The 18741-nt window shown below is 40.9% G+C and overlaps 1 protein-coding gene across 1 annotated transcript in view; it reads left to right on the plus strand.

The window, feature by feature from the left end:
• LOC143832730 (heparan sulfate glucosamine 3-O-sulfotransferase 3A1-like) overlaps positions 1 to 17876 on the plus strand; it is an 84695-nt gene extending 66819 nt beyond the window's left edge. The window contains exon 2 of the mRNA XM_077327556.1: positions 14262 to 17876. Coding sequence (XP_077183671.1) covers positions 14262 to 14880 — 619 coding nt within the window. The 3' untranslated portion in view covers positions 14881 to 17876. The remainder of the gene's footprint in view (positions 1 to 14261) is intronic.
• Positions 17877 to 18741: the final 865 nt, after the last annotated feature.

Below are 18741 nucleotides of genomic sequence, written 5' to 3' on the forward strand. Positions count from 1 at the left end.
AGTGAGGAGGGAGCCACACTGCTGAAGTGTTTTTGTCTTCTCATGGCTTTGGGATGTATTTGGAAACTCTCTCCAGGTATAAATGTGCAAGCCAATTTCTTGCATTATCAGTTGGTGTCTTGGCAACATATGTGGCAATATATACAAACAGCATTTCTAAAAAGAAGGCAAAAATATGAGGTTTCCACATCAGCCACTCCTCCTTGATTTTCATCTGAAATTATACAGATAGCATAGCAAAGCATCAATGGGAGGGGTGTGCTGGAATCAGATCCTGTGCATGAGCATATTTCAAGACTCAAAATAAGTGCCTCAATAGACATACCATTAGTTCCTAATAATCTTTCTGTTCAGCTGACACCTACAACTTATGTGAGCCATAGGTATGGTTCTTGGTATCTCTTTCATTATCACCAGATACGGGGTCAATTTATACAATCAGAAAGAACACAACAAAACTTCCAGAACTGAATCATGTCAAGCTACAGTTGTAGGTGGGTGATTCTCAATTATTGGGACCAACAGGAGCAGGAAGCAGATTTAAGCCATACACATTCTTCTATTTTCTCCCATACAAGTGATTCCATTAATTCCCTTGTGAAAAGTTAGGTACTGCACTTAAGGAAGACTATTGTGCAGTAAGGGAAACCCAGTAGTCAAGCCAAGCATTGGAGATCTAACTTTCTTCAACTAGAATCACACAGAAGGGTGCAAATCTGCAAATTGCACCTTCCAGGACTCCTTGCAATATACAAGCTTTCCTTGTAAATATACACTTTACAGTTGTTGTAAATGATTGGTTTGTGATATATAATACTAATAATATCCAACTGTTTTGCATGGTATTTGTAGATATTACTAGCTAAGGCATGAGATGTACTTTGAATTCTCCAAATTGGTATGTAAAGACTATTGTTATTAGTCTTGCACATCTAGCAATTACTCTGAGTAGTACCCGGTTCCCTTAAATTTCTCCACATTTGTCTTTTCTCAGTCAGTGCCTGCCTCCCTTCAGTGCTCTAGAGAAGTATGATTGTGCTAGTTGCTGGAACCAAGTTCTGTATGCAAATAGAAAGATTTGTTTGCACATTAAAGATGTAAAATCAGTTCCTGTTTGCACTTCACTCCGGGCTGAGAATAATGCTGTTAAAGAAGTCCTATTGAAGAGGTAGCAGCAAGCGAGAGGTCTGGATACATTACAAAGTCACACTACATGTGAAACCTCCCCTACTGAAAACCACAGGCATCCCACACAGTTGTGAACAAGCCTAAAGAAACAGCAGAATTCATTACCAGCAGCTTCTTTCATGAAATGGAAAAACACTGCAGTGTCTACTGGACCGTGTCTGTGCCAGCAGAGAAATCTCCACAAAGGTTTCAACTGAAATTCCAACGCATTGGGAAAACTTCAGCATGGAAAATTTATGCTGCCCCTTTCTGTGTACATTGAAGAGATGTCTAGTTGGAAATTTACTGATCCAGATAATAATGCCACGTGTAGTTGCTGAAAACATTTTGAATCTGACCCAATTATTTTAAGCAGACATAAGCCTTCCAATAGATTTTGTCTAGCTACAATTTTCTGTTGATAGAGCTGGGGACAGCATCAGCAATATGAAGTGGGAGCAGAACGGTCCCAAATCCCGAATGCCAGTTTTGTGTTCAGCAGTTCCATGTTCTGCCAACCACCACATCATCACAGTGTCTTTGAGAGAACTATTTACTGTTGCACCTGTTCAAGGCAGGCAGGGGAATCACCTTGTTCATATTCACTGGCAGTCAGGCAGGCAAGCTGATCAGATAATAGGGGGAAAGCCACAGAACCTACAGCTTCTCTCCTAATGATAGAGAGGTTGTGCCAAGTAGATTACATACCCAATAATAAATAGAGGGACAGCTGGTAGCAGAGGGGTACAGACAGTGCTCCAGAGATGGAGGGAATAGGGGCAGATACCTAGGCTTTTCTCTCTTAGAGATCTAGCTATAAGCAGCTTTCCTGTCCTTTGGATGCAAGGGAGGTTATTTCTGCATTTGTTTATTTATTGTGCTTCTGCACTGCACACTCAGTTATTTTCTTGAGGCTGCTACAGTCAGGTGGAGGCAGAGGCTTGTTCCCCCCAATGGTGAAAACATACGCATGCTCCAAACCAGACTCAATGCTAAAGATTGATATTGAAATATTAGAAATTTCTCTGTATGAGAAAACACTGTCCTCTGAGATTTCTCATTGCCTGTAACTGCATGCGAAAGCATTAAGTAGCCCATACCTTCCCCCCATACTATTTCCTTTGTATTTGCAGCTACTCTTAGGGCCTTTTCGCACAGGGATCTTTGTTGCAAATTGTTTGCGGAATGAAAAATCGCCATTTAAAATAGTGGAATTCGTCGTTATGCATACCTGCCTTTGTAGTGGAATCAGTTGCGTTTTTTAGCGTTTCCCACAGGCTTCCGGTCTCGGCAGAAATCGCTAGAAAGGAAGCGCTATTGCCAAGCTCGTCCCGCCCCTGGCCGTCAAGCAGCCAATGGGCAGCCGTTAGCATGCTCCCAAACAGGCCCTTTCCCTTTAAGAAAGGTTTTTTAAAAAAAAAAACGACCCATAGCAACGAATCTAGGTAGATTCGTTGCTACGGAGAGACCCATCCAGCTGCCTAATGTGAGCTGTCGTTTGATTGTATGATCGTTTGCACGCTGCCTCGAGTGATAAAAAAAAAATCCCCCCCCCCTCTCACGGGCCCGATTTTCGGCTGAATTTATTTGTAAAAAATAAAGGGACTTTATTTCAGCAAACGGGCTTTTCAGTGGTTTGTGCTTAGTGACTAAAGGTGAAGGACTGTAGCCAGTGAAGCCTCTAAACAGAAAGAGGCTCGCCGGTGCGTTTATCCCCGCTCGCTCGGAGAAAAAAAAATGGCGATCGCTTCGCCGGAAGTTTGGAGGAGAGAGCCAGGGGGAGGGACTTTGAAGAACCAGCAACAATGGTAACGCACAGGTCTTTAGCACTACTGTTGCAGATTGGTTGCAGGAGTGTATCGCTATCCGGAGGGTGAATCCACTTTTCTGGATTCCCCTGAAAGCGCCACAACGAAGCGCTTTTTGCTGATTGGTTTCAGGATTGTTGCAGATTGTCTACGACGTCGTGGGTTATGGCAAATTAGTAGCGTTTCCAAATAGCAACCATTGTGCTACTTTGAAGCCGTGCGAAATGGCCCTTAGTTTCAGTAGAGGAAAATGTCAAGTTATACTTCTCATTCACTTATGTTATTGAAGGGGGTGGTGTATATTGATAAACAAAACTGCTGTATGTGAATCAGATGAACCTGGCCCACTAGATTTGTTCTGGCCTGTCCTCAACATTACAGGAATAGTCCTTGGAGGAAGAAAATTCCTTGAGAGAAAGGAGTGTGACAGATATAGGTGAGGAGCCCACTAAGGGCCCAAGTATGCCCAAGGCTTCTAGCAACTAATTATCTTCATCAAAAAGCCCCCTGCCCTCTGTTCCAGTGGTATATTAAAGGTAGGAAGGGGGGTGCAGTCTGCCTGGGGCATAGCTTGAGGAAGCTAATGTAATGCTGCATCTAGCCAAATGTCTTTTATTTTTAAAATGCAGTTTTGGCTGCAACCACTAGGAGTGTGAGGAAGTCTGAGCATAACAAAAAGCACTCTGAGATCAATTAGACTTCCCTTTCTCCAAGACTGTAACATCTTACAACCAAGCCATCATGTTGATAGGTGCTACAGTAATTGCCAGCCTCCAGGTCATTTTCTCCAATAATCTAGCATTTCTGTCTTCCTTTCCTTACATCCAACTCAACCAGATTGTGCAAAGCAGTTCAGATGCTGTAGCAAGATCAAACAACCTTTTCCTCTCTTAGTTTCTCTCTCTCTTTTCCATACTTTTCTTATTAATTTCTGTCTCCCATCTGTGCCTCCCCCCGCCCCCATTTTCACTTCTTGGTCTCTGGACCTCATCGCTATCTTGCTTGGTGACAAAATGTTTTTAAGAGTAATATAGTAGCAAACCTTTGCTTATATTATGAACAGAAGGCACTGTACATTGCTTGGATTGTGATTCTAGGCTTGACATCAGCTGGCATTGCCACAGTGGTGCTGAACTCTGCTGGGCACACTATGATTGCACTGGTACTGCTAGATTCTTTGTACATTGGACTTGTTCTGCTGGACTTGCAAAGATTTTCTGTAAAGATTCTTTGATTTTACTTTAGTGCCTTGGAAACATGAGGACACCTTTTTTTTGGGGGGGGGGGAGTATGCTTAGCTTCAGAGATCTGACAAAATCAGGCTGCCCTGGGATACCAAGGTCAGGGTTAGGCTGAGAGTAATGTGACTGGCCCAAGGTCACCTAGAAAGTTTCCATGGCATGAGTGGAGATTCAAACCTAGATCCCCCAAATCCTAGTCCGGAATTTTAACAACAACACCATGCTGACTCTTATGATGGAATAGTGTGTTGGAATTTTTTTTTTTTACTAGCATTTCCATTTCCACATGGAGGGTAAAATGTGAGTGGCAAATGCAGAATGGTAAATCTCGCATTTGCAGCCCTTCTCACGGGGAGACCCCTCCTGCGTTTTCCCTCTGCCCCATTTTTTGCCTTCTGAGAAGGCTGCAAGGGAAAACAAGCTGAACTTCTTCCTCTGCTCCTTGGCTTGTCAATCACAGCAAACCACCAATCACAACACAGCAGTTCCCTCCTAGACTGAAACTTTATTCCCCCTCCCTCCCCCCACCTTTGGATAATGTAAGCTTTGTGGTCCTGCTCCAACACGGACTACACCATTTAAAAAAAAACTCAAATCAGGAAGAGGAGAGGGGAGGGCAGGAGTGAGGGCGAGATAAAGCTGCCGATACTATTGCACATTTCCCCCTCCATATGGTCTTATCTCTGGTTGCTGACTGGTGGCTCACCAGTGGTCCACGCGATTTTGGGTGGTGAATCCAGTTTTCTAGATTCCTGAAATTACGATTTAAAAATGACCAAATCATGACCCAGGTACTGGACAGCCTTGGGATGTTGGCAACGTCATGTAGAGGGGGCTATATGTGCTGCCAACATGCCAAGGTTGTACAGGAACTGGCTAGAGTTAAGTAAAATAAAATACTATTTTCACTGTCTGCATGTCTATTATTCATTTTATTTCATGGTTATTACTGAAAATAATTTTGTTGGATTGAGAAGGGGCTCCAGCCTAGCTGATCTCACCATCTCTCAGAAGCTAAGCAGGGCCAACATGGAGGCAGGCAATGGCAAGCCACCTCCAAATGTCTTTTGACTTGAGAGCCCTATGAGATCACCATAAGTCAGCTGTGACCTGAAAGAAAGAAAGAAAGAAAGAAAGAAAGAAAGAAAGAAAGAAAGAAAGAAAGAAAGAAAGAAAGAAAGAAAGAAAGAAAGAAAGAAAGAAAGAAAGAAAGAAAGAGAGTATCAAAAATTATCTGCCCGGATGCCAAACAGGCTAGGTATACTTCTGGTCTGTGCCACAATCAGCTCCAGTCATGAGCCAGACGTAGAGGCAGATCAGAAGCCCCCTGAGTAGTTCCTTCATTCTGTCCTCCCACAGTCTTTGCAGGAACAAAGGAGCAGAAGGAAGTAGCCAAAGCCTGGACCAAACATAGAACCATTCCAAACTCCCATGCCTCTCAGAAGAAAGACCCACCTGTCTATAGGTCTTAGTAGGATAAGAAATCAAAGTCTGATTACCGAAAAGTCATATGCTATTTCTTTGAGCTTCAGGTTTTGCTAGTTCTACAACTTCTACAAAGCAGTTTGGTTTGCCATGTAGCAGGACTTCAACTCTCCAGGCGATTGCTAACTCTGGTAAAGATGTCAAGCTCCAGGCCCTGTCCCTGCTCTGAAGGACATCTCAACTAGGTCTTGGATGCCTGCCTGAGACCTGTGTCTGCACCACTGGGGGATGGATATTGAAGGTATCCCCACCTTCTTAGGCCTGTTTTGCTCATTCAGGAGAAAGAGGTGGCTGAAAATTATAGTAAGACTGTGGGTGAAGGATTGGTTTTGAAATACTCCTGAAAAAAGGATAAAGCTTACTCAGACATCAATTTATGCCTGTCTAATCAATGCTGGGAATTTCTTCTAGAACATCTGTATAGAACTTGAGAGTGAGGACATCTTGATCAAAGGCCATATCAGTTGGACTCAAAGGAGAACATTTATATCCAAGATGTGTTTCTTATGACCATTTGTCCCCATACCTAATAGATTCAATTGATTAATTGATGGTTGCTCTATCAGATTGATTTTAGCAGTACAAGCATACTTAAAAGCAAGATTATTTAAGCATCAAAAAGCCTTCTAAATGGAACAGAATTCCAGGTTCAGATAATTATGAAATTTTCAACTGTTTAGGATGAGTACATGCTGCAGACTCCATTCTGGAATTCATCAGTACAGATGCTCAGTTTGCTCTGTTCATCAGCACAAATGCTCTGTCCAGTCAGCAACTATCCTATCTACAGTTAATTCTTTCAGCAAGCACAGCACTGCCTCTATGTACAATCTACTGGTTGTAGGGAGTTTTCAAACAGTGAGCCACTATGTAATTAAATATTGAAGGTGAAAAGGCAGCATAACTTATTCTACAAAAGAGGATTTTTGCATCTCTTCTGATTAATCCTGAGCCTTGTGGAACTGAAATTTTTTTTCTGCCCATAGTTTGTTTGTTTGAGTGTGGAGGTGTTTTAGATTTAAGTTTGTTCTGGAAATCAGACTGCACCCTTCAAAAAGTGAATATTAGCTTATTTTCATAGGCTTTGAATGATCCTTCTAGCATAGCGTTTCGCCTACAGTGCTGCCGTTATATGACACAGTGCCTTTAAGAAACTGGTTTATGCTAAATCAATACTCTAGGGTGCCTTTTGGGTCCAGAAGCTTTCTTCTGAGTCAAACATTTAGTCCTAGATGTACTGTTTGCTGTAACTTGCTGTGGAGATATCTTTCCCAGCCTTTCTACATGAGATTCCTTAATCAATGATGGACCAGTGATAAGGGCCTGAAATTTTGCATGTGTGCAACATGTGCTTTTTCACTGGAATCTTGCCATTTGTAAACTCCATTCATTAGACAGCAGCCTTGATGTGTGTGCCTTATTCCTTTGCTGTGGCCTACCCTGTGCATGCTTCATAGGATGTCATGACTGGACTCGTGATTAATAATTGCACATAATTATTTGTTGCACAGTAGAGTTGCCACCCCTTGGCTGGCTGCTCCGAGGAGTATTTGTGGGTGGTGCTATGGAAATAAGTGTTGGTAATGCTATACCATCTTAGTGCCAAATGATATTCTAGGAATTCCCCAGATATCTACAGTTTTTACCATTAAGATTTGGGGAATATTTAAAGTATTGTCAGTTCCCTTCCAATTTTGTTCCTTCTGCTCCATCAAGCAGAGCCCAAGGCTGAGGAAGGGAAGATTTTCCACCATGGTGGGCATCCATAGTATAAAACATGGCAAAGCTGTGCACATGATTTACTGAAGGAGCAATTGCACCTTGATAGTGGAATTTTGACTGAATGGTCTGTTTTGGTGTCTTTGTGATCTGCTTGCTCAAGAAGTGATCCTGATGTAACCAAGATGAGCTAGCAGTACAACTTCCAGGGAGCTGTATGATTGCAAAAGAGTGACTGGTTGTATTGTATGAGGGGGTTACAGTGCCATCATATTCTGCTTATGGGCATTTATAAAGGATGGGATTGAAAGGGTAGAATGTGAATAAGCATTTCACCATGCTGGGGGAGTTTGGGGGCTTCTTCTGTCCACTACTACTCATCCAGCAATAGAAAATCTACTTTTTCCTTCATCCAAATAGAGCAATACCATCTTGGGTGGGTGCTTTTTGTGATGCTTGAAATGTAAATAAAACACCAAGTGAACAAGTGCTGGAGGCAGCAACTACTGTGAAGTAACAGCAAAGGGTGTCAGAATGCTACAATCCCATAGCAGTTTGATGCTTTCATCAGAATTTCCTTCTCCACCCCCCACCCGGTTCCTTTCAAAGCTTTGTATGTTGTTGACTCAGTGCCAGTGGGAAGGTGTTTTGTTTTATCTCCTTCTGCCCACATATGCAAAAGCCTGATACCTCTGCATTAACAAGCAGCTTTCATTTTTAACCACCCTGTCATCTAAACAGCAAAGCATCTCCTGGGATGCAGCACCTGACCAAATCTCAGATAACCTCATGTCACCCTCTGGAAAGGAACTCTTGCTATAGAAGGGACCAAAGGAACTTCCAGTACAATCGACACCCACTTTTTCACAAGAATATTGCCAGCCATGACCAGGAGATATAGGAACATCTGTGATCAATCTCCCTGTTTTGTTGTTGTTGTTGTTGTAACTAAACTATTAGGCATATGGTAGCCTAGATGGCTTCAGCCTTGTGGGACAAGTCCTACCCAGAAAAAAATGCAGATAGAAAAAAAAACATGAAAATTGTGCATTGGGGGGAAAAGCCCTGTCATAAAGATGCACAAAAATGTGCACACAGAAACCTGGAACAATTAAATCATGTCTGAAACAAAAGTAACATTGTAGCTAGAGTAATAACAACACACACAGACACTAATCTGAGTCCAGAAGTTTTCCTTTTCCCCAAAGAGTTGTGAGAAATAGAAGTGTCACATTTTTTCAAGGAAGATGGTTACACTGTGAGCCCCTGTAAACTCCATCCTCAAAATAATACCCCACCATGATTGTGATGATTTTTTTCACATTCTCAGAAATTAAACAGTTCCTTAACTGAATGCTTGCCTGTGTCTTTCACCATTCTGATTCCCCAGTGCAACTAGGACTCTCAGGCAAAAGTTCATATCTCCTCTAGTCAAAAGGCTATAGTAATGAGGGCCTTAATGCAGACAACATTTTGCATGTGGACTATGTTTTATTTTTGAGATAAGTCCCACCCTCTGGGATTTTGAAGCTAGTATAGGAAGCTCTATGATTATGTCACTCAATGTGATGAAGCTTTTCCACCAGGCTATCTGGCTGCCTGCCTGCCTGCCTGCCCACCTACACATACATATACATACCTATGTATATATGTATATACACACACATGTATGTATGTATGTATGTATGTATGTATGTATGTATGTATGTATGTATGTATGTGTGTATGTATGTAGATACCTTCTCATTCTTTCTATGGCAAATTGTTAGTCACCCACGATCAACATGAAGAAATCTAAAGATGATAAGCTATTGTGTCAACTCTTGGGGATGGCTCCACCACAGTGCCCCCATTCTAGAATATACTGCTCTTTGTTCATTCTACCCAAAGGCATTTGCTACTTACAAGCTTGGCTGTCACTGCTGTTTTCTTCTCAGTTGGCATATCAATCCTATATAATTCAAAGCACAGTTGCATGTTCCATAATGCACCTTAGCAGATGGAGAATGATAATTTTGGAGGGAAATGAAGGAGGTGTGAGGAACAGTGAGAATTAATGTCTACAGTGGTCATTCTTCTCCTCATCTCAACCTGGTGGAAAGATTATATCATAACCAGAAAAACTGCCATCTATATCACTACTTATAGTAAGGTGGATATGCCACACACAGGCCTTCTGTTGGGTGCCAACATTGAGGAAGAGAGGCCAAGAGTGAGCCTCCATGCGTGAATATCCACGGCAATTTAAAAGAGAGGGGAATTGGCCATGAGGAACAGAAACACTCTGAGACCAAGTCCTCCCTCAAGAGATTAACAGCAACCCCTCTGTTCAAGCTATAATTTTCCTTTATTTTACTTATACATACAGCTTGGTTATAGTCCAGGTAGATACAAGTCAAGATTTTTTTAAAAATATCATTTATTTCAGAAAATGAAAGAATTTATTTTGTCTGAATTGATGTCAAGTGGATTATATTTGAAATTGTGAAAAATAATACCAGCAATTGTTTAAAAGTTTTTAGGAGACCAGGAATTTTTTATTATTATGAAAGAAACTCTCTGTGGAATAATACTAAACAAACGTAAAAATAGCCGATTCTTTTGGAATTCATACGTGAACAACCATCCTTTCTGCCTAGTGTTGATGATAAGCTTTCTGCATACTTTTACTATCTGCACAGTGCCTGGACACATGCTGATGAGTTGAACTTGATTTGATAGATCAATAATAGGCTTTTAAAACAACATATCAGTGCACCCAGTGCTTAATCACCAACCAGTAGGCAGCATCAGAAAGCGTAAATTATACTTAGGTCCTTTTTACATAGACAGCTTAAGTCTGATTATCACTGAATTGAAGCCAGTATCCCTTTAATCTGCATCCTATTCACATCCTCTTCTTGCACTCTGCACATTTATTCTTTCTCCGATTTTTCTCCTCCAAATTGTGCAGTATTACTCTGCATACTAATGAGCAAAACTGGATTGCCAAGGGGCTTTTTTGTGCCACTGGTTGGTTATTGCTCATTGGTTAATTTCAGGCAGGGATGCATTTTGAACTTGTAAGGAGAGATTATTAAAGTTGCTTTCATTTCCAAGTAATCATTTTAGTAGGAAGTTCTGACTTTCCATGGGCAGGAAAAAATGGGAAGGGAAAAATTCTAACTGAGTTCTGCTTGTGAATTTCCTTTGCCTTGGAAACTAAGAAAGGGGGAAACCAGAGCAATAGGAGTTTTCCTATTGCTGAAGGGACACCGCAGGTCGGGGCTGGGCAGGCCGAAAGACCCGGCGCTGGCAATTATGCACAGTGCCGGCCCGCCTCAGTCCCTGCCGGCCCCCATTGTACCCAGGAAGCTGCGGAAGTTCCCGCGTTTGCTTAACGTGGGCCTTCCATAGCTCTGGGCTGGGATGTGCCCGTGCTGGTGACGGCGGCAGCGAGCATTATCGGGGATTTTCCCCAAAGCGCTGCCACCACCAGCACGGGCATTATGGCCGATGCATAATGGGCCATAGTGTCTATGGAACCATACAGAACAAGGGCCAAAAACAAAGATTTTTTTGTAATTTATTATATACACATTATTAAGCCTGTAATGATCATTCCCTGATAATTGTGAGAGAGGATAAGGTATCAGATGGAGGTCTCTCCTAGCCTTGGCTGAAAAATACCAAGAGAATATGTGTCAGAGAGCCCTCACCAAACTTGGACTGGGAGTTGAAGCTGTCAAAGTAAAGAAATGGGCTTTCTTTTAACCAGTAGTTTAAAGGAATTGGACTTGGAGGATGCTGTACTTTCATTTATCCCTCTTTCTCCTATGTAGCATCCTTTAAGTACAGAAGAACACTTCTTTACTGTTTAAAGGATCAGGGGTTCAAAGGAAAATAAAACAAAAATGGCCACAGAAAATGTCTTTTCTCTTACTCCAGTTCTTCCCTTCACCAGGACTAAGAGTTATAAAAACTCTTAACATCAACAATTCAGATTGCTGTGCCTATGACCTAGTAAGTCTTGTCTGCTCTAGAAGCTGTGAAAATGCGTCATTAAAAAAAAAAAAAACAACGTATAGATGTTGGCTTTCTTCTTCCCCAAATACAATGAAACTATAGAGTTTTTTAAAGTGGATACAGCTATGGCATTTTGGAATCATTCTCATCATAACCCTATGGCCCACTCAACTACCAAACACACTCTGAAGAAGTGCCACTAGATGATGGGCAAGCAACTTCCCCCTTGGGATGATGAGACATATAAGTACAGAGGGAAAACATTTTGGTAGTTATAACGAATACCTGGTAAATTCTAAAACTAGAAGCCCTATGAAGATACTTTTGATTCAGATCAACCAAAATAACAGCAACACAGGGTGCAAGCTCTCCAGAACTCTTCATCTCCAGGCTGGAAAAGAATCTAAAGTTAGCATGCAGATCACTCACACATCTTAGGTTACCACTTCACTGTCACATGCAAGACTAAACGGGATCAGAAACTTGGAAGGTTCTGGCAGTTCTCACAAAGAGACAGCCATTTCCTTCAGCATGATATCCAAAACTTAATGAGCACGTTAGAAGATTTGGAGCCAGATTTGAAGAACTCTTAATGAAAGTGATGTCATGTGTAAGTCAGCAAACCAGTTAAGAGAAGGAAAAATAAATTGGATTATGTTGTAGCTCAAGTGATCTGGCAGTTGAAAGCTCTCATCTTGATCTGACCAAATATTCATCAAATATTTATCAAATACTGCTGCTGCTCCTCACAAAGTCATCAGTTTAAAAATACAGTGTAGTATTCATGCAGTGATCTTTACAGCCCCAGCGCTTCTATTCAGGCACCAGTTTGTATTCTTTCTTTCTTTCTTTCTTTCTTTCTTTCTTTCTTTCTTTCTTTCTTTCTTTCTTTCTTTCATTCATTTATATGCCACCCTCCCCGGAGGCTCAGGGCGATATACATGGAACATATGAGTTTAGTTTAGCTTGAAGATCTGCTGAATAAGAACTTGCACTGGGACTGTAGTGGAATATATCCAAGGGGTCAAGGTTGAAGGAGTGAAGGATGGGATAAGCCCGGCCTTTGATTTGGTATGGGCATCTAAAATGTCCTCTCTGTATTTATGAAATACTGACGATGCTGGTGCTCCTCACAAAGTCAGCAGTTTAAAAATACAGAGTAGTATTCATGCAGCAATCTTCACTGCCCCAGTGCTTCCATTCAGGCACCAGTTTGTATTCTTGAGTTTAGTTTAGCTTGAAGATCAGCTGAATAAGTAGTTGCTCTGGGACTGCAATGGAACACATCCAAGGAGTCAAGATTGAAGGGGTGAAGGATGGAATAAGCCAGACTTTGAATTTGGTATGCACATCTAAAATGTCCTCTCTGTTTTAAAAAAAGGCATCTTCTTCCACTAAGTAATTAAACAGAGCCCCCAAGGCCCACTAAAATTAAAATAACAGTGTCCATTTATTTTGGCAAAAGTCATTTGCAAAAGCGTTTGCCAAAATATTTATGTGGCTCTGGTCTTTTCAAGTGGCTCCTTCTCTATAAAATCCAGATGCCATACCTCCATAAAACCCTACAAGCTGCCATTTATGTCCATGAAAGACACCCTTGTCATTAATTAATCTCTCCAAAACTGTGGCAGGACATTCCTCGTGGCTCCCAAGAACATATAGTCAGTGGTTTCATCCTGCCAAAATCAGCAAAAAGACTGTATTAATCTAGTTCTGAAGAAGACCATTGTGCCACAAAAGGTGTCACCTAAGTTTAATTCATCCAGTAAATCCTCTTTGTCTGGTTTATCATGGATGATATTTTGATAGCTCTTCTAGTTTGTAACAAAAGATAATTCAAATTAGATACATGCATATTGTGAAATCTGGGAGAATCCATATTGGACATGATGCAGTTTGTTTTGGGTTGACCACTGTGATAACAGGTTCATTTTAATGAGGGTAGAAGTGCTCAAGAACCAGGTGGCAAAAACCATTTATGTGTGATCTAATAGTTTTCAGATGCTTTTATGTGTTCTGAGAGCAAAGAGGATTATGCCTAATCTATTATACCTAATGACCATACTGTTTTGGTGTCTTATGATTTTGTTTATATAACTTGGCCTGGATGACTGGAATAATAAACTTTGACTTCAACTAATTCATTGACCTCAGAGAAGAATCTGACCATTGAGAACCAATGGTGCTATTTTAATGTATACTCCCTTTAATTACTTCTAAAGATTGCATTCCTGGTTTGGGACTGATGCTGATGGTTATGGTATAATCTACTTGGTGTAAAGAAAAGGGGGAACAATTCCTTTGTACTGTACCTTTAAAGCAATGTGTATCTTTGCTTTTTTCCCTCTGTCCCATAGAGTTCTGCATAGTATTTGCTATCATTTTCTATCTTTGAACTAGTAATCTCTGAATTCTATCACAGTTTCCATGCAGTATGAAAGAGATAATTACAAGGTGTTTTTCATTATGAGATGATACTTTAGCTGTAACTATTTAAACTAGTAATCTATGTTAATGTGTTTGGAACTTTTAAGGGGGCATATAAAAGGAGCTGTATTGGATCAGACTAAGAGTCCATTTCGTTCAGCATCCTATTTTCAGTTGTGGTTAGCGAGAAGTCTTCAGAAGACACAAGCAGGGCATGAAGGCATCAGGTGCACCCTGTGTAGTCAGAGTTATATTGCATTTGAACATTAGGGTTCTATTTGCTATCATAGCCAACAGCTGTTAACCAAGTCTGTGAAATCTACCTAAAGTTAGGCATATGCAAACAAACAGTTACACATCTGCATATTTTTTATAACTCATACTTTTCCTCCCCTCTGTTTCATTTTAGGGATCTGATGCCAAGAACACTTGATGGGCAGATCACCATGGAGAAAACTCCCAGCTACTTTGTCACTAAGGAAGCACCTGCTCGCATCTCGGCCATGTCAAAGGGCACCAAGCTCATTGTGGTGGTGAGAGACCCAGTTACCAGAGCCATTTCTGACTACACACAAACTCTGTCCAAGAAGCCCGACATCCCCACCTTCGAGAGCCTGACCTTCAAAAACAGGACTACTGGCCTCATTGATACCACCTGGAGTGCCATCCAGATTGGCATTTATGCCAAGCACCTGGAAAATTGGCTCCTGTATTTCCCCATTGGGCAGATTCTCTTTGTCAGTGGGGAAAGGCTAATCAGTGACCCTGCTGGTGAATTAGGCCGTGTCCAGGACTTCTTGGGTCTCAAAAGGATCATCACAGATAAACACTTCTACTTCAACAAGACCAAGGGCTTCCCATGCCTGAAAAAGGCAGAAGGTAGTAGCAAGCCTCATTGCCTGGGCAAAACGAAAGGGCGGACCCATCCAAACATCGACCAGAAGGTGGTGGACAGGCTACGAGAATTCTACCGGCCTTTCAACATGAAGTTCTATCAGATGACTGGACAGGACTTTGGCTGGGATTGAGACTGGAAAAAATAATTTAAATGAATAAAAAGGAAAATATATTTTTGTACATATGAATAGAGAAGGGAAATTAATATTTGTGCTGATGTGTGGTGGTTTCAGTTAATATTTTGATTTTGGCACAAAATGTCATGGTTTTCTGTTTTATTTGTTCATTGGTCAGGATTTCTAGTAATCTCCTTCCACAGACCCAGAAGTATGAGTTGAAGACTGGAACAGTGAGCTTGATTATTTACCTCAGTGAGTCCAAGATGTGGATTCATCTTGATAGACAAGATGCACATTTCCATTTACAATTTTTATGGCATAGCTTGGATTCCTCAATTGGTTAATTCTGGGTTCAGTGCCCACATTTTTAAACTGGTGAAAATGGGTGAAGGGATCTCCTTTGACAACCTAGAAGGTTATTCTGGGGATCATGGTCCCGCATGGACAAAAGCCATGTGGAACAGTCTGTGTTAAGGATGGTAATTATTAAGATTTTGTGGAAAAGCTGTAAAATTCCAACCCAATATTATTTGGTCGCTGTTTGTGACTAACAGGATGGGATGGGGGAGGCTGTTTTCTTATTTCTTGTTTTGGGTTTTTTGCTTTACTGAGGTAGATTTTTGCATCACAGTAGCTCAGGATAGATCATAAGGATGTTTTCAGTGTGTTTCATGATGTATACTCTGTAAACACTTTACAAGCTGTATGAAGCTTCATATCCCAGAATTAACTTATTCATTCATCTGATTTCCCACCCAACTTAATAAATACACACAGCCAGGAACACAAGGTTCCTAAAGTCCTACTGCAACATTCCCATTTCCTAAAGTAGAGCAGTAGTTGTCTGTACTACTGATCTAAAGCATACCCGTGGGATTGGGCCATTAGTCATTTACTGAAGAGTGGCATACAGCCTTGTCTAAACACATGACTCTAAACCTATATGTTCTGCAAAGAAGATCAAATATCCAAACTAATTACGACAAAGTATCTTCATTATACTTTGAAGGGTTTTATTCCTCCACCCCCAACTTATCCACCTGTTGCCTCCATAAAGCTTTGTATTAGCTCAGATTTCTCTATCAGAGCCTAGTGACAGCTGGGCTAAGCCAAAGAGTCAACAGGAGGCAGAAAGGAAACGAAGTCTCTTTCTCTGTCACCCCCCACCACACACATACAAGAGGTTCTAAGGTCACTGCTCACAACAGTCAACCAATCCACTCAGTTTCCTATCTTAACTCAGAATGTTCCATCTCTAGCTGCAAGCCCTTTTTTTTTTGGCAGGGTGTTGTGCCATAAAACATCTGGATAAACATTTTATAATCACCCAGACAAAGAAGGGAAAGTAGATATTAGGTCATTTGAGAAAGTAACTTTGGACAAAGCTGGCTTGCTCTTGCTCGCAGCAGCTCTTCTGTCTGAAGTCCTTCGGAGAGCTTGATTCATCCCAAATACAGAAAGCACCTTATATAGAGACTGGCTGTGACCACAACATGAAAAACAACAGCCACAGAAACTGGTTTCCTAGCTCATTCAAACATAAAAGGGGGTTGTGGGCCAGCAATGAACCCCTGAAGCTGATGCCAGAGAGCACAAAACACCATGTTTGAGAAATTAGCAGCATAGTCATAAACTGATTCAGTCGCCAGCTTTTTCACCTAAAATTTTCTAGATAAAAGCAAACTTCCAAGATATAGTTCATTCTTTTGCCCAAATTGTTTCTCAGAGTTTTTAAATAAACCCACAGAAACACATTAATACAACAGCTTGCAAATCTATGTTGTCTTTAACCCAGTTAACAGGGCTTAGTATTGGTGTAAATTAAGATGAACCATTCTCTTACATATTCTCAGTAATCTCTGAGTCTGGCAGGGTAACAGCTCGGTTACACAGCCTTGCAATATTCAAGCATCGTCTCTACTACACAAGTTTGATGCCATGGCTTGTGATGTTCCATTGCTCTGGCATCCTTTGTGCCATCTCCTGCAGTTATGCAGTTCAGACTGAAATGCAAACAGTAGTCTGTTTGGAGCCTGGAATGGATCAGTTTCATAGTGCATGATAGCTGGTCCTGGCCAAGGGATTCCTTCTCTGTAACTCTCTTAAGATTTGAATTTGCATTGCTGTTTAAAATATTAACATCTTGAAAACATATTGAAGCTATGATCTCTGGCCTATAAGATGACATGGAGCTGAAATGGGGGCATCCATTACGTCATGCTGAGCTGTGGTATACAATTGATAGAACAGCAGAAGGATCAAAAGGAACTGTTTGTAAGGGGGCACTCTTGCTACCCTTGGGGAGGTCATCCTAGCCTAGAATATTAATCAGGTGCTTACAGTTGCTGTTTCATAAAACTGAAAGGCAAACATTGGTTTCTAGCTTGTTACTGCTTTTCCTGTAATGCAAGGCTGGATTAAGGCCCAGATGCACATGGCAAAGCAGTGTTTCAAAATACCCAGGTTCTATAATGTATTGAGGTGAAATGTAAAACTTCCATGGTTGATAAGCAAAGAAGAATTCAGCTTTTCAACAATGCTCCCAAGGGTTATTTCATGCCACAACAGGACAAACAATGAACTTGCATTCTTGTTGCTAGGTAAAATTAGAAGCCAGATTGTCCAGGGGCCTGGTAAATGAGTCTTGTACCTTTTAAAGCAACTGGTATAATAAATGCAAATAGACACAGCATTAATTTATATTTTGTGAATTCTTTGGCTCCTATTCAAGAGCATACTTTGTGAAGTTTATTTATTTGCAATAGTTATTACTTTATCTCTCCTTTTTTATCCAGCATATACCATATAAGGTCTGCCAAGAGAGATATCAATGCCTTTTTATTAACAAAATATTCTTTCCTACATTCATTATATTTTATGTTATTTCTTTGTTTTGTAATCCTCTCATTTCCTCACTTTGATGCTATTTCTGTATGAGCTGAACGACTTTTAATTTAATTTAAAGCTGAAGAAGCACATATTTTAATAAAGTTTACGGGTACTGAGAAGCTGTGTTGTCTTTTTGGCTTGGACACAAAGAGGTAGAAAGACACATGATGCAAATCAGGGGTATTTCATACATGTCATATCTTTAATGAAATTTTATGACTTTCCTGATTTTTATATGAACTGTAGGCATGAAGGCACATTTTAAAGAGAGAGAGGAAATGCTTGCTCCTCAAAAGGCACATATACAGCTTACTGCTATGAGGAACAAAATGATCATATCCATAATTACATGCAGATGCCAATAAGAGCTTCAGCAGAAGAACAGAAGAGGATTTATTGGTATTTGCTCTTTCAAAACCTATCAGATGAATAACATTGATCCAAATACCATTCAGATTCTGCCAAATGTTGCTTATCAAGCCTTGTCACCTGATCTAGTGGATACAGCTTTGGTTCAAACCGCCTGGATTCTGCCCCTAGCTCTGCCCTGTGATATCAAAAGTATTCCTGTTGCCATCCTCCAGATGGAGACTGGATGTCTCCCCGTATGACTACTGATCTTCAGACAAAAGAGATCATTCTCTGAGGAAAATGGCTGCTTTGGAGGGTAGACTTTGCGGCATTGTACCCAGTTGGATGACCTTGGATTAATCACAGGTCTCAGAACTCTCTCGGCCCCATTCACCTTACAAGTTGTCTATTGTGGGGAGAGGAAGGAAAAGGTCTTTGTAATAAAGTGACCAGATTTTAACATTGGTAAAGTGGGACACCATTGACTGAGGGGGGGGGGGGGTTCTTGATTAAAAATTTGGTCTATATGGAGCAACAAAAAAACACATAGAACACAAAAATAGTATTGTAACATCAACATCAACATCAGTACAATTTGCCAGGGCCCCCAGATGACCCTCCAAAAGTGGGACA

Source organism: Paroedura picta, chromosome 3 (assembly GCF_049243985.1).
Source record: "Paroedura picta isolate Pp20150507F chromosome 3, Ppicta_v3.0, whole genome shotgun sequence".
NCBI lineage: Eukaryota > Metazoa > Chordata > Lepidosauria > Squamata > Gekkonidae > Paroedura > Paroedura picta.